At 40.9% G+C, this 14,012-nt stretch overlaps 1 protein-coding gene across 8 annotated transcripts in view; it reads right to left on the bottom strand.

The window, feature by feature from the left end:
• The window catches only part of BICD1 (BICD cargo adaptor 1), a 171,839-nt gene that overhangs the window by 22,698 nt on the left and 135,129 nt on the right, over positions 1 to 14,012 (bottom strand). For 3 of the 8 annotated variants that reach the window (XM_064737641.1, XM_064737658.1, XM_064737647.1), the window contains exons 6-7: positions 10,441 to 10,592; positions 3,613 to 3,820 (exon numbers count right to left, since the gene is read on the bottom strand). In XM_064737641.1, the coding sequence (XP_064593711.1) occupies positions 3,613 to 3,820; positions 10,441 to 10,592 (360 nt within the window). Of the gene's footprint in view, positions 1 to 2,342; positions 2,534 to 3,502; positions 3,821 to 10,440; positions 10,593 to 14,012 lie in introns of those variants that run through there. The other 5 variants (XM_064737666.1, XM_064737621.1, XM_064737627.1 and 2 more) reach the window with 3 other exon arrangements.

Below are 14,012 nucleotides of genomic sequence, written 5' to 3'. Positions count from 1 at the left end.
GGAAAAGCACCGAGTGGTATTTTTAGCCCCTGTGGGCAGTTAAGAGCCATTAGTTCAATTAGAAAGCCCAGATCAAGTCGTGCTGTCTCAGCTTTGTGTCAGAGGTACCTGTATGCTGATCTAAAGCCAAAGGCACTCAAGTGGAAATGGAGCAGGACGTGACAATCTCTTGCTCTAGAGGTCTCCAATTCAGCTGGTCTTCCTCTGCCAAAATCATCTTTCCCTCTCCAGGTATCCAGCAGCAGTCAAAGCAAAGGCAGCCTCTTGTGCCAAGCACCAAGTGCAGCAGAAGGAGCAAGAGAAACACAGGCACAGCTCGCTGCTGCATGGGGCTCATGGGGCAGAGGAACCTGTCCTGTTTGTGCTGCCACCAAATGCAGCTACTTTGGCTCTTGGTCTCCATCTCCAACCAAACAGGAGGCCAGTTAAAGCTTCCCAGTCCCCACATCCCTGGGAGCTCATGAAAGGACAGGGAAGCTCTCACAGCACACAGGCGAAAAATTCTTCTGAAGGAAATAATTCACAAATTTAAAAGAACAAAACCAAAACGTGTTTCTGTTTAATGTAGGTTTGATTAATTCTCACTCTGCTCCTGGGGACTCAGCCTCAAGCCAAGCTAGACTTTGTTCCACAGTGTTTGAGTTTGGATGCTACTTTTTTGCACCCTCTTTGATGAAGAAACAGGTGTGGGCTGCTACACTTTTTGCTGTCTTGCTTGACTGCAAAAATCGTCTAAGAACAGAAGCTCTTTTGTGAGACAAGGCTTTTAAACATTCCCAATAAAAGCAGCATAATAATATTCTTCACTGTTCCTTACTTTCAGGAAAGAGATAATTAGACAGATGGCGAAAAAATCTACTTGGTGCATCATTCCTTTCATCTGTTAACAACAGTAAGAAATCTTCCAGAAACTGGTAAAAACAATGATGAATAATTCCCTGCTTAATCCTGAACTAACCCTGTCCTGCCAACACTGGAATCTGAATGCTCAGAAAAATCTCAGGTTTGGACCTGTCAGTCTCACAGGCTGAGATTAAAGCATGTGATGGTATAAAATTCTGACAAATGCATTCACAAAGCTGAGAGAGATTGTTGCAGATTCATAAGGACAACTGTAACATAAATCACTGACCTGTCTCAAGACCCTTACACTTTAAATATGTAGAGATGTACCTAAAGTGACAGGTAAGACTCCAGATAAAGAACTTTCTGGACAATTCTACTATTCAGGCTGCTTCATCCTTTGGTCTCTGTTACTGGACAAAAAGACTGTGTCAACATTTCTCAATCTGTGGTCCACACATCTGAGATGTTCCATGAGATATCAGATGCTCCTTTCCCCCCACTCACTTTTTCTTCTCAGGAGACAGCTCTTTGATTTATCTACTGCAACACACCCTAGGAGAATGTCTTGTTTAGACTCTGCAGTTTTACACTTGCCCTCTGAGTGCATGTTACTTGCATGGCACTACTCAAAGGCAGCTCTGACACTGATGGCACTAAGTAAGAAATATAACCTACTACAGGGTACTGCTCAGCTTCCCAGAATAAAATTTACTCGAGCAGAAACTACTTTTATGGGTTTTAGCTTTCATATTTTCTACTTATGCTTTTTGTGTATAACATATTTCAAAACAAAGAATTAATAAAATTATCACCAGACAAGACTGTGCCCAGTTAAAGGCTAAAGGTCCTGCTCAGGTGTAGAAGATAAGAAATTATTAGCTGTTCTCTCAGGAGAGAGAAAAGAGAGAAAGCTATCGCACCTTTGAAATGTCAGTTTGCATTTTCTTTCTGTGCCTCATCCGAAGCAGATGCTACGTTTTGGCAGGAAATTAAGAGCAAAACCTTCTTGCACAGATTAATTTCATGACTCAATTTGTATAAAATAAGCTTTCTGTGACTTGAACACCACCCTTTGGAAAAACCTGACTGGGTGCTCCAGGCTGAGAAGAGGGGTGCTGTGGAGGCTCCTGCACACTGCCAGCTGCTCCCTTGCTGGTCCTCACACCTCTGACTCCTCTGTCCAGTGGGATTTGTGTCTTCCAGGGGGGACTACCAATGCCACAGCCTGGCTAAGCTCCACCCAGGCACAGGGGTGCAGCTTCTGTGGATGCCAGTGGGACTGCACCCATATGCACCACAGCAGGACTTTCCACACTGCATCTGAAACCAGTCTGGGCCACTGCTGGCAGAACGTCATCTCCTGCCACGCGTGACACAGGAGGAGACATTTTGCTTTTCAACAAGGTGCCCAAATTAAATTGCATCTGCAGTGTTGGGAGGGTCCCCTGCTCTGCTAACCACTCAGCACCACATGCACCCAAGGAAAAAATGTTTACCTGGTATGGCCACGGTTAACCTTTTTTCCTTGCTGAGACGGTGCCCATGGATGAATTCACTCATGGAAGGGGGGCCCCTCAGAAGATATGATTCTGTGGAGGCGGGATGAGGGGGGGCTCTTATTAATTTCTGGAGGTAGGTCCCTGAAGTCCTGGGATGGCTCTGATCACAAAGGGAAGGTGAGAATAGTCTTGCAGGAGATCCAAGAAAAATACATATGGAAACAAAAGAGTTTTACTTTAATTACCTTTCAAAGCCTCACGAATGACAATATCATCTTAACTTGCTTAACAGGTAAAAATCAACTATTGTTGACACCCCATGTCATTGCCAGAGCAGGACACCATGCCTGCATTGGAAATCCTCCTTCACCTTAGGGAAGGAGGACATGAGGCTGGGTCGTATCTCAGCATCCTCAAGTCAGCTTGTACAAGGTTCCCTGATTGTTCTCTTGGTTTTGCATTGTGATTAGAGCATACAAGAAAAGGAGACGATTATCTAGGACTTCTCTAACAGAGTCCGCTTCATCTTCAAAACCATGGAGATGCCCACACCTAGAGTTTTGGCAGGGGCAGGCACAAGGCATGAGCTCACTGCTTGAACAGCAACATATTTGCATTAGGTTATGAACGGCAGCCATTCCCTTCAAAAGGTTTCTTGCACCCATGTAGAAAAATTTATCTGAGTGAACACATCCATATTCTTTTCACACTGATAAAGAACAAGTGAGCACCAGAGCTTAACAAAGAAATGCAGCTTCTTTCACGTTAAGCACTAAAATGCTCATAGAGCACAATCCTTCTTTTATTTCAGATGCTCATAACGGAAAACCATAGGGAAACTTAAAGAAAACTTGTTAAAGAAAATACATTCACACTTAATATTAAAGACATACAAGATGCACCGAGACACTGACAGAATATAGTTCAAAACACTGCATTCAGAAGGAGGAAATAACAGTGAGTAGGTGGATCAGAACCACATGTTGCCAGGCTTTGAATTTCATACTCATATCCTCCCCGCCTCCTTCTCCCCAGTCAAAGGACGGAAAGAAAAAAATAAAAGTAAAAAAAAGGAATCATTATGTTTATAATTCAGTGAACAACTTTAATGCAAGTCTGGCTACTGCACTGTACTGTAAAGATCACTGCATGCATACCTTTTCCTCTGAGTGCCACTGCTGACCAGTAAGTTTGGTTGCTGTGGGCCCTGACTATGCAGGAGGAAAGTGTCTATGCTTGGCACGGTGGCTGATGCCTCCTCACTTACTTTAGGGCTGCCGATCTTGCTCTTTCCCAGCTTGCCTTTGCTGCGCCGTGACTGCTCGTGGTCGAACTCTAAATCCTCCAGGCGCTGGGTCAGGGCAAGCTTTTGCTGGATAGCCATGCGCAGCAGAGAGTTCAGGGTCTTCTTCTCATCCTCTGCAGCCGCCAGCTGCCTCTGCATCTCATCCAGCTGAGTGACGTACTCATCACACCTGCAGAAAAACAGGGCAGAGATCTGGGGAAGCAGCCCAAGAACTGACCGTACCAGTGAGCACATTCCCGGGCTTCTGTTACAGAGCCAGACTCAGATCCCAGCTTCTGCTGCCCCTAATCCTGGCAGCTGGCAGCCTGAATTCTTCTGTTCCCCTCTGAATCAATTTGGACTTGGATCTGAATGTTCCATTCAGCAAGAATGGAACTTCCCATTCAGCAAGACAACCTGTGCCTATATCAACATAGTCTATGACAATGTAACATGTTTCTCATGCAATTGGAGGGGAAATATGGGATTATTTCCAGTTCAGACCACAAATAACAATTTTGGGTGCTGCTTCTACCAGTAAGTCACCATGATTAAAAATGCTACCAATTAGAAAATACTATTTTCCACAGGCAGTAATATCCACTTCAAGAGAGTATTAAAAAAAAAAAGACTGCAAGTAGTTTGAACACTTTACACACCAGATTTTGTGAAATGAGAAAGCTTCCATTATTTACCCTTGTTAATCACTTACTACCATGACTACCAACAGTTACCATTGATTAAAAGGATACTATTAGGAAACCCCAAACCTGGAAGATAGTTCTCATTTACTGTTGAATTTCTTGGAGGTGTGTTCATCACTACTCCTTTTTAATCCTCATCCTTTTTTACCCACATGAAAAATTATCTTTTCATTTGCTTTAGATCTCTGAGAACTAAAACCACCTTTCTTACGATTTTGTTTGATTTAAGACCAAGTTCAATTTATTTCTGCTTCTAGCAAAACTTCCCAAAGTTAACAGGAAAAGCAAGGCATTTCAGAATTGTCTTAAAACACTTTTTGAAGTGAAATAGCTTCAGTTTGATAGCAATAGACCATCTAATCAGTAAGAACCAAGAGCAATAGAAATAAATGTATCCCAGCACTGAGATGCTTCACAGACAGCAGTACTGCCTGACCATCAGACATTTGTGGAAACACCCAAGGATTTTTCATGTTGAATGATGAAGCTTTCACCAGATCTCCTTCCCACAAGATCTGGGTGAATCTAAGTAGCTTTGCTGTGTAATTGCAATTGTGTAATGGATGAGGATGTAATTTTATCAGTATCACTTACAGAAAGCAAGCATAGAAAACTATTTTAGTCTTCCTTATCAAAATGGGTGATGCAATAAACCCTTGAATTATTGTAAACTGAGGGATGAAAGTAATTTCTCTGAAATTTTAATCTTGCCCTTGGGAAACAGAACCAAAATATACTTGAAAATGTGTAGTTAGTTATTCTTCACACACAAATACTTACATATATATTGCACTTCCCCTTTGAACAATTCAGGCACTGCAAGCAAAATTACTGTGTCAGATACAGCTTCATCTACAGTTTCAGTATTATCTTTCTTCTACAGGACCTTAATAAGCATGATTGCTGCTACCCAAGCCTTGAGGAAAAGAGGAACTTTAGAAATGCCAGTTGGCTTAAAGCCAACATGCACACCTATTTCTGCTCCTATTAAGCTGTGAGATGCATGTTGATGCTTAAATCAGTTTCCTTGACAGAGACATGGAATCAGCATTCTGAGTATTATAGTAATTCCTATTTCAAATTAATTTACTTTAATGTCTATGTTATCAGAGTTTTAAAGCCTCATTCTTGTAACCAGATGGGCCTTGTATCCTTGTCCTTTATTCTCTCCTGCTTTCCTCTTTGTCCAAGAGACCTCATTTGTTTCCAAACATGTTTCCTGTTGAAAATTTTTAGCTGCAACACCTGCAGCAGCTCCTGTGCACACTGCCACTAGAGGAATAAATTGTCTTCCATTAATATGCCTATACATCAATTTTGATTTTGGAAAAAGTTTGATTTTTCTCAGGCATTAGAAGGTGTTCTTGGTATTTGCACATCTGATTTGTAAAACAGCCCAACTGAACAGTTAAGAAACATGTGCCATGAAGGTAGATATTACTAATGCAGTCTTAGATGAACTTGCTATAAACTATATCAAGCTCTCTTGAGAAATCTGCATATACTAGATGCTATTAGCTGTTGTTCAGACAAAACCAATCTCATAAATACATTTTCCAGCTGTTCTGATTAATTACATGTCCTCATGCCCTTCCTAGAAGTGTCCCAATAAAAGCAAGTCCACTTTTTTTTTTTGAAAGTTTAAAAGAAAGGTTAAACCTAAATCATGCAAGTAGAAGCCTCTCTTAACTTCTGTTGAATTAACAGCCTCAGATATCCTGCAATTTGGCAGCAGAGAAGGTTATTCTATGTAGTGGGAGGTAACAACTGCCTCCAGCCATAGCTTTTCCTTTCACTGAGATATTCCCAGCTATGTGCAAGTGTGGGATAAAAGGAAAAGTGTTTCCAATTAAAAAATAAAAAAGCATTGCACATATCTATATTGCCTTTCACCCACACATTTGATAAACATTCATCAAGTCTCACAGAAGGAAGAGAAAGGTTAAGGATCTCCTAGGAGAACAAGGTAGAAAGCTCCTAGGAAAGATGACTGCTGGCATGGCAGAGACCATTGCAGGGCTGCAGGATACTCCAGGGCTCTGAATGAGTGTTTGTCCAAACAGTGATAGCAAAAGTCAGGTTACATCCTCCTGAGCCAGAACTCTTCCCCAATTTCCCTCTTGCCCCAAGACAGGTTGTAAGCTGCAAGCCACTATTAAATAAACAGCACTGTTTTCTTGCTGTCTGCTGGTGTACTTAGAGCAAAAGTCAAGGTTTCACCTATTTTTCATTCCTCTCATCTCAGAATGCAAGCAGACACATAAGCCCACTTATTTTTTATGAACTGATCCAAGAAGCTTATATAGGATTTTAAGGGATTTCTGCTTCCATCTATCCCTCTCGTCTAGGAACATAAACCAAATACCAAATCAGGCTTATGTGTAATTTAGGTAACATAAATCATAGCAGAGCTTGAGCTAAAACCCAGTGACAGTGACACTGACAGTGACAGGTCCCTGCTCTAACTAGATAATCATAATTCTCTTCTGTTCAAAAATGTTTTCTCAGCTCCAGGATCTGTTCAATCTTCCTACTCAGTCTGTTCAGCACACATTTTTCTTTTAAAATTATAATAAGAAAATATTTTGATGGATAAAGAATAAAATCCATGCATGCAGTGTCAGGACTATGGCAGTATTTCCTGCTCTCTCCTGTTACATATCTCAGTTTAGGCTGGCAAAGCAAGCAGTGTAGGGAGTCAGTGTATTTTGCTTCCTGAATAGCTTAAGGATCCTGTTTAAAAGTAGTTCCTTCTGTCCTTCAGCTCAGGACTTCCTCTCTCAGGACAACACCTGCTCTAGATTGGAAAACTAATGTTTTAAACAATTATTTATTGTTCCTCTGGATGAGTGCTGCTCGTCACTTCACAAATACAGACCACCCTTACCCTGGGTCAGAACTCAGGGTGAGAATGAAGGGAAAAAACAGGAGGGGCAGGAAAAGTTTCTTTGGGAATTCCTCATTTTCTCTGGGAATACCAGAAGCAGCCCATGACAAAATAAGCAGGTTAAAGGCTGCACATGGCACTGGCATCTAACAGAAACTTCAGCTCTGTTTTGCCAACCCCTTGAATCCCACAAAAGTGGTTTTATATGCTGTAGCTTTCTTTTACCAAGAGAGGTATTCCAGGAAATATTCTTGACAGGTCTGAAGCACATAAATCTCAGAAAGAGATCACAAGGCTAATGAAAGGGGAAGGAGGAAGCTGTAGAGATCAGAATGTCAGAGATTTTTGGATCAAATAAGCTGCTCCAGAAGGAAAAAGGGCAAAAGTAGAGACACAAGCAGGACAGAAGGACTTTTGAGACAAAGAACTGCAAAAAGAGCTTAAGGAGTGAAGGATGAACAAGTGTGAGGAAAAACACAGAAAAAGAAGGCTCCTGCTTTCTGCACAGGGGAGCTTTGGAGGAAAGTGTCAACTTTGCTGTTCAGACCAGAAACAGAAGTGCTGTGCTCTCCTTAGGACGTGTGCTATGACCTTTATCTGGTGTATTTGAGGAAGTAAATACACAGTTCCATACAGCACCAGATGAACATCCACTTGGGGACCAAAGTGATGCTTTATGGAAAGAGAAAGGATATTGTTCTATCAAACAGTATAGGCAACCATTTTCAGATCTATAATACAATTCTGCTATCAGAAGGATGATCTCCCTATGGTACAAATTCAGAAGTACCATGTGATGCACTAAAACCATGGAAACCACTGTTTTATTCAACTAAGACTAAACAATTGCTTTTTTATGCTGAGGGTTGCTACTGCATCTAATGTTACCGCACAAAAATCTTACAGCCTTGTATTTTCAAACAGATTTCTCCTCTTCAAAAGACTTGTAGAATATATCAACTCTCTGTCATTTAAACAAATGCTCTTCCAAATGGACTATTTGGAATGAGTCAATGATTTGACCATTTAGGAAGATTGATTTAATTATAAAGGCCATTAAACTCCATGCTAGGGAAGAAAAATGAATATTTTACAACAGAAAAATCTATAGGAGTATAATGATGTGGAAGGCCTTGTAGTGAATCATTTTTTATAACTGTGCTCAGAGAATACTGGGCAAAAACTTAGGATGTCAAGGGCAGGGATATGTCCCATAGGCCATACATTGAGTGTTTAATCACTACTACATGGAGTTTACTAACAGCAGTAAATTCTTGGGCTGGGATTTATCACTATTAACATGAGACATTTTTTTAAACTAAAAATGTGTAACTCAGCAGGTCACACAGACTTCTTTTATAGCTCATAGAAGAGTAACAGAAGTTTCTTTACATCCTACACACAAAGCATCTAGAAAAGACACCTGGATGAGTGGCATCACTGAAGCCTAATTCTCATGGAGGGGATGCTGCTGCCTCCCATCAGCTCCAGGATGTCTTGAACCCAACTGAGATCTGCACTCAGGATGCCCAAACTGGTAAGGAGCATTCAGTACACCAACAATCTAACATTCGCTCTAAAGCTTTGAAAACTACTTTTACCTCATGTGCTGATGATTTATGGCCCATTCAAGACCCTTGTTTTGCTTTATGCTCACGATGCCACTCCTCTGCTCCAGAGTTACCCGCCTTCCATAAGCTCTTCCAGAGTAAGAACATTCCTGCATCTCCTAGAGCAAGGAGCTTGCACAGAAAGGTAAACACATGCATTTCCAACACACACACACAACTCTCCTTTGTGGAAGAAAGCCTTTAGATGCCAATGAAATCAATGAGGCTACCTTGGTTCACACCACCTGCTGAGCTGGGTCTTCGTTTCCATTATGTCGCTACACGCGCTCCTCTGGCGAAGGACCTATGATGAATTTGTACACAGCACCAATGTCACGACATATAAATGCCCCTTTTCTCCTTCCTTCCCACTTCTCCCAGCTGCTGCTGCCACTGCCACTAAGCAAAAAAGCACCTTAGAAGGCTAAAGTGGTGAGATGTCACTGCCAGCAGCACTGAAGAGATGTTGGCAGAAGGCACAAAGATGTCTTATCATTTATGGACTAAAGCACACACAAGAAATCTGTACTGTGTTTGATCAGAAGAGGGGGGGAAAAAGTATTTGTGTATTCCCAAAATAAGAATTTATTGATGAAAAAGCTGGAGCTTTAAAAATGAAAAGATTTTTAGGTAACCTTTTAAAAAGCAGCTAAGATGAAAAGACACAGGCTTAAGCTGTGCCAGGGGAGGTCTAGGTGGTGATTAGGAAGAATTTCTTCACAAAAAGGACTATCAGACATTGAAGTGAACTGCCCAGGGAGGTGGTGCAGTCACATCCCTGGGGGTGTTTAAGGAAAGCCTGGACTTGACTCAGTGCCATGGTCTGGATCACAGGTGGTGTTGGGTCATAGGCTGGACTCAATCTCAGAAGTATTTTCCAACCTAGTTGATTCTGTGATTCTGTGTAAAACCAAAAGGTCTTCTGAAGAAGATGTGAGAGAAGGAAAGATGAAAGTTGATTAATTAGTGTCCTGCCAGCAGGAACTATGTTACAGAAGGTAAGTGAAGCTTTTATCCTGTGAAGGAGAAGATAATAAATTGAGTATCACAGTGGAAGAAAATAAGAATTTATGCTGGAGTGGGAAATTACAGTGGCCTTACAATTATTAGCACTGGATTATAGCATAGGCTGGTTGATTAAATAGATTTTACTACTGGTAAGTAATAAATCTCACTGTAATGAAAATGTGGGGTTCTGAAGATCATCATTAACCATACGATAGCTTTACATGACAGAATCACTGTGTACTTCTGAATGGGAAAATCAACCACATAAATCCTCTATTTGATTTCCACTTTAAAAAACCCTATAAATGCAAATATTCTGTAGCTATATACTGCCATTTATAACACTTTACTCAAGGTTGTATTGACATTGCTATTCTTCAGCTTTATTTTCCAAGACACATGTCTCAGCAGCACTTGAAAGCCTGCAAGTTTTGCACAGTGTGCATTCTAGGACTCATTCACCTTCATCCAAGAAACCCCTGACCATGCAGAAAACAATTTCTCTATCCTCCTAAGCACCCAACACACACAGCTAAGTGTGTTCTCACTTAGCACACACATGTTTGCAGTGCTGAGCCAGGTGGTGACACCTTTTCCTTACCTGGTTGCAAACATTGCTCTCAAGGATGAGAAGGTTGCTGCATCTTCCTTCAGAGCCTTTAGTTCGTTCCGTAGCTTGGTCATGGTCTCAGTCACCATTGCTTTTTCATTTTCATATTTGTTCTTCAAATTGGCCAGTGCCACTTCAGCTGTCTGAAAACAAAAACAAGGATAGGTGCTTATGAGACAGAGATCTGAGAACAGCTAAAATCCCATGCCTGATTTTGGGTTTGATGTCCTTCATTCACACAGTAAAAGAAATTAAACCTGATCTTCACTGGACTGCACACTTTAACTTCTTCAAGTTGCACTCCATGAAAGCAGGAAAAGGAGAAAGCAGCTGAAAGGACAAAGCCCGTTTCAATGGAAACTGGCAACAACTCAGCACCTCAAGTATCTCTGCAAAACTGTGCAGCTGTATGTGGAGGGCTCAGGCAAGTGAGTAAAGTTACTGCAGGAGCTGCTGCCCCATTGTTTGAGCTGCAATAAACACCCAAGTGTGTCCCCTGGCACTTTGCAAACAGGACACAGAGCACATGAGGCTCAGCCTCTGCAGCCAAGCTGTGAATCACCGTGTTTGGCCTCAAGCCTCCTGCTGGCTGAGGCTTTCCTTGGGCACAGGGATGGCCAGGACCTGGCAGCTTGATTTATGCCTGAAAACTGGCAATGTTCACTGCTGTGCAAACCAGCATTATTTTAGCAGTTTTAACCACTAAAAAAAAAAAGATAATAAAAAAGTGTAAATTACAGGTTTCATTTAACAGGAAAGCAAAGCTTTGTATTTGACCCATTCCTAAATTTTTGCTGCTCCCTTCTTTCTGTTTTAAATTTTATCCAATCATTTTCTTTCATTTTCTACTGTACTGTTTTTAATAGTTATATCTGTCTTATCTCTGCAAGACTTGAACATTCCGCTTTACTTATGAATTTAGTATAATTTTGAAGTTATTCAAAACACATAGTTTTATAGAGGCTTTATACCTGCTGCTGCTTGAGACATTTAAAAATATTGCCTTTGAATGAAATGAAGAAAAATTTGCTTCCTTTTACATTTATTCAGAGGGTGATATGGTTCTTTTTTGCACTTCATTTAGTGCATAATAAGTTGCAGCAATTCTCACAGGAAATCAATTTCATCTGTTGATCTTATGGGCTCTTTAGCCACCACCAGGGGAGAGAAGGTTAGAAGAACATTAGGTTGAAGCAACTAGCAAGGGAACGGGACAAAAGATGGTAATGACCAACCAGTTGGAAACCTATTTCAAACCCAGTTTTCCAAAACTCAATACATTTCTCACTAACAATGTCTCTTAACAAAAGGGCACATTAGAATCTCCTATAAATTACAACTTTATTCACTTGTGTCTTGTTAAATAACAATGTTAAAATAATTAATTCTTTAATTGCATTACTCACCAATAATATTTTCTTCCTTTCACACCAATTTACATTAAGAGAGCAGATTTTTAAAGGGCAATAGTAACCACCTATCATTTTAAATAGATGTGTTTTTCCAATCCAGATTTGAAATCATCAGCAATACATGTTAAAATTATCAATCACTTAGGGATCTATTTAAATAAATTCTGCTTTTTTCAGCCTTGCTGATATATGCTTTGGTGCAGTGCAGGATGGTGGACACCAGCCTATGTCTTGGCAGGATAAAGCAGAAATAATCAGCTTTTTGTCTGTTTTCAGCTGTGACCAAAATGTGCACTCATAAATTACAGTAATTTACCCATCACTGAAACTGTGCACAATGATCAGACAGACCATGATCCCCATGATTTACTTTGGATGTCAGGGTAAGTTAATGGATGTGCAACACTAGAGGATGAAAATATAGTTTGCTTGGTGAATAAAAGTAACAGAAGAAGGACTCGGTCAAATCTTCAAACATTTTTTTCTTCCTATTAAAGTTTCCTATGAAACAACATAGAGAAAACAAAGCATAAACTTCAAATCCTATGGGAAATACTTCATGTTTCTCCATGCACCAGCCAAGCTGCTGAGGATCTCCCTCCTGAAAATCTCCTAAGTGAAGAACAAATGGGCACAAGTGGTCTGCTAGAGAAGCAAATAAATAAACAAAACAAAACCAAAAAAAAATCCTATAAGAAAAAAGTGGATTTAGTAGCTAAAGAAAGAAGGGGAACACAAGCTGAGGAAGCTTCTCTTGGAAATTTGAGGAGCTTGAAGAGACAGGAAAATTGCCTGAATTCTGAGAACACTCTGAAGGCTGAATGTGTAATGGAGAGGAAGACGGGCTAGAAGAGGAACTCAGCCTCCATCTCTCAGAGTGTCTGGTCACCTCAGCTGGACTGTCCCACTGAGCCAAACTAACAGGGACAAAAGGAACTGAAGACACAGCTCCATGTTACTCCTCCTCCAGTGCCAGCTCTTGTTGAAATTATTTCTATTTGTTCCCCATCTCAGCCAATCCCCAAAATTGTACCCATTGAGCCATATATGCTTGGTTATGCCTGGCAGCCAGTTCTGTAGGATAATCTAGATTTAGGTAATCTAGAACAGTGTATACAGAGCATCCTCTGAAAGGAAGGATGGGATAAATAAAATCTCCAAGTAGTGGGTGCCACAAAGAAGCAGATGCCAGGACCTGGCATTTTTTTAAAGCTGCAGGCAAAGAAAAAAAATTGAATCAGAAAAATCAGAGAATTTTTTTCCACATAAAATGCAATCTCACAACACACAAATAGATGGCAAGCACAAGAAAAAAGATGAAAACAAAGAAAAAAAAGCATGACTATTCTTCAGTGAAGTAAATAATCCAATAAGACACCAGAGGTGCTCATGACACTGTCTTGTCAGACCTGTCATGCTGAGGAACTGGGCAAGCGAAGCACCCAGGCTCTCAGCCAGGCATCTGCAGACATGGGATTGGGACTGATGGCTCACTGTGCATTTACTGTGGAGCAGAAGTCACCTGGAATTGACAGCAACGCCAGGAGGGAGCAGAGAGCTCCAAGGCCTGGACTCCAGCAGGGTGTGAAATATCAGTGAGGAAAAGAGAGCTGGGGACACGAGGAGCTCAGCTCCCTCCCCATTCCCAAAGCCCAGCCCTGGAGGTGAATTGGCTGAGGTCAGCACACACCTGAGCCCAGGACCTCAAGCACTGGCACAACTAACAGGGTCCTTTTCCACCTTCCTCTGTATCCTTACAGAAGAGATGTTTGCCCAAACTCAACCCAAAGGTTGCCATCTTCATCCTGAAATCTGTGAATGAATCTCATTTTCTAAGACAGCTTTGTATCTCATTTACTTGTTATCAGCAGTGTGAGAAGCATACCATTTAAAATAATTGTTAATAAATACTAAATAATCCTACACTGGTAGGATTTTTATGTCACACAAAAAGCAGAAAACTAGCCCATATTTTTAGAGCAGAAGTTGTACCTTGACTTTTCATCAAGTCTCTCTTTCACAGCAGAAATTCGCCTGTGTTCTGTCCATATAGTATCAGCATTAGTTTATAGATAAAATTTTGTATGCCTGGGTTATTAAGGTATTTTTTCTGAAGGACTTTCATGGGTATTTCAGTCATGGAAGCTGCAG

The sequence above is a fragment of the Zonotrichia leucophrys genome, chromosome 1A, assembly GCF_028769735.1.
Source record: "Zonotrichia leucophrys gambelii isolate GWCS_2022_RI chromosome 1A, RI_Zleu_2.0, whole genome shotgun sequence".
In the NCBI taxonomy this organism is placed as follows: Eukaryota; Metazoa; Chordata; class Aves; order Passeriformes; family Passerellidae; genus Zonotrichia; species Zonotrichia leucophrys.
The sequence above is the reverse complement of the archived record's forward strand: the minus strand, read 5'-3'. Positions and strand labels throughout refer to the sequence as shown.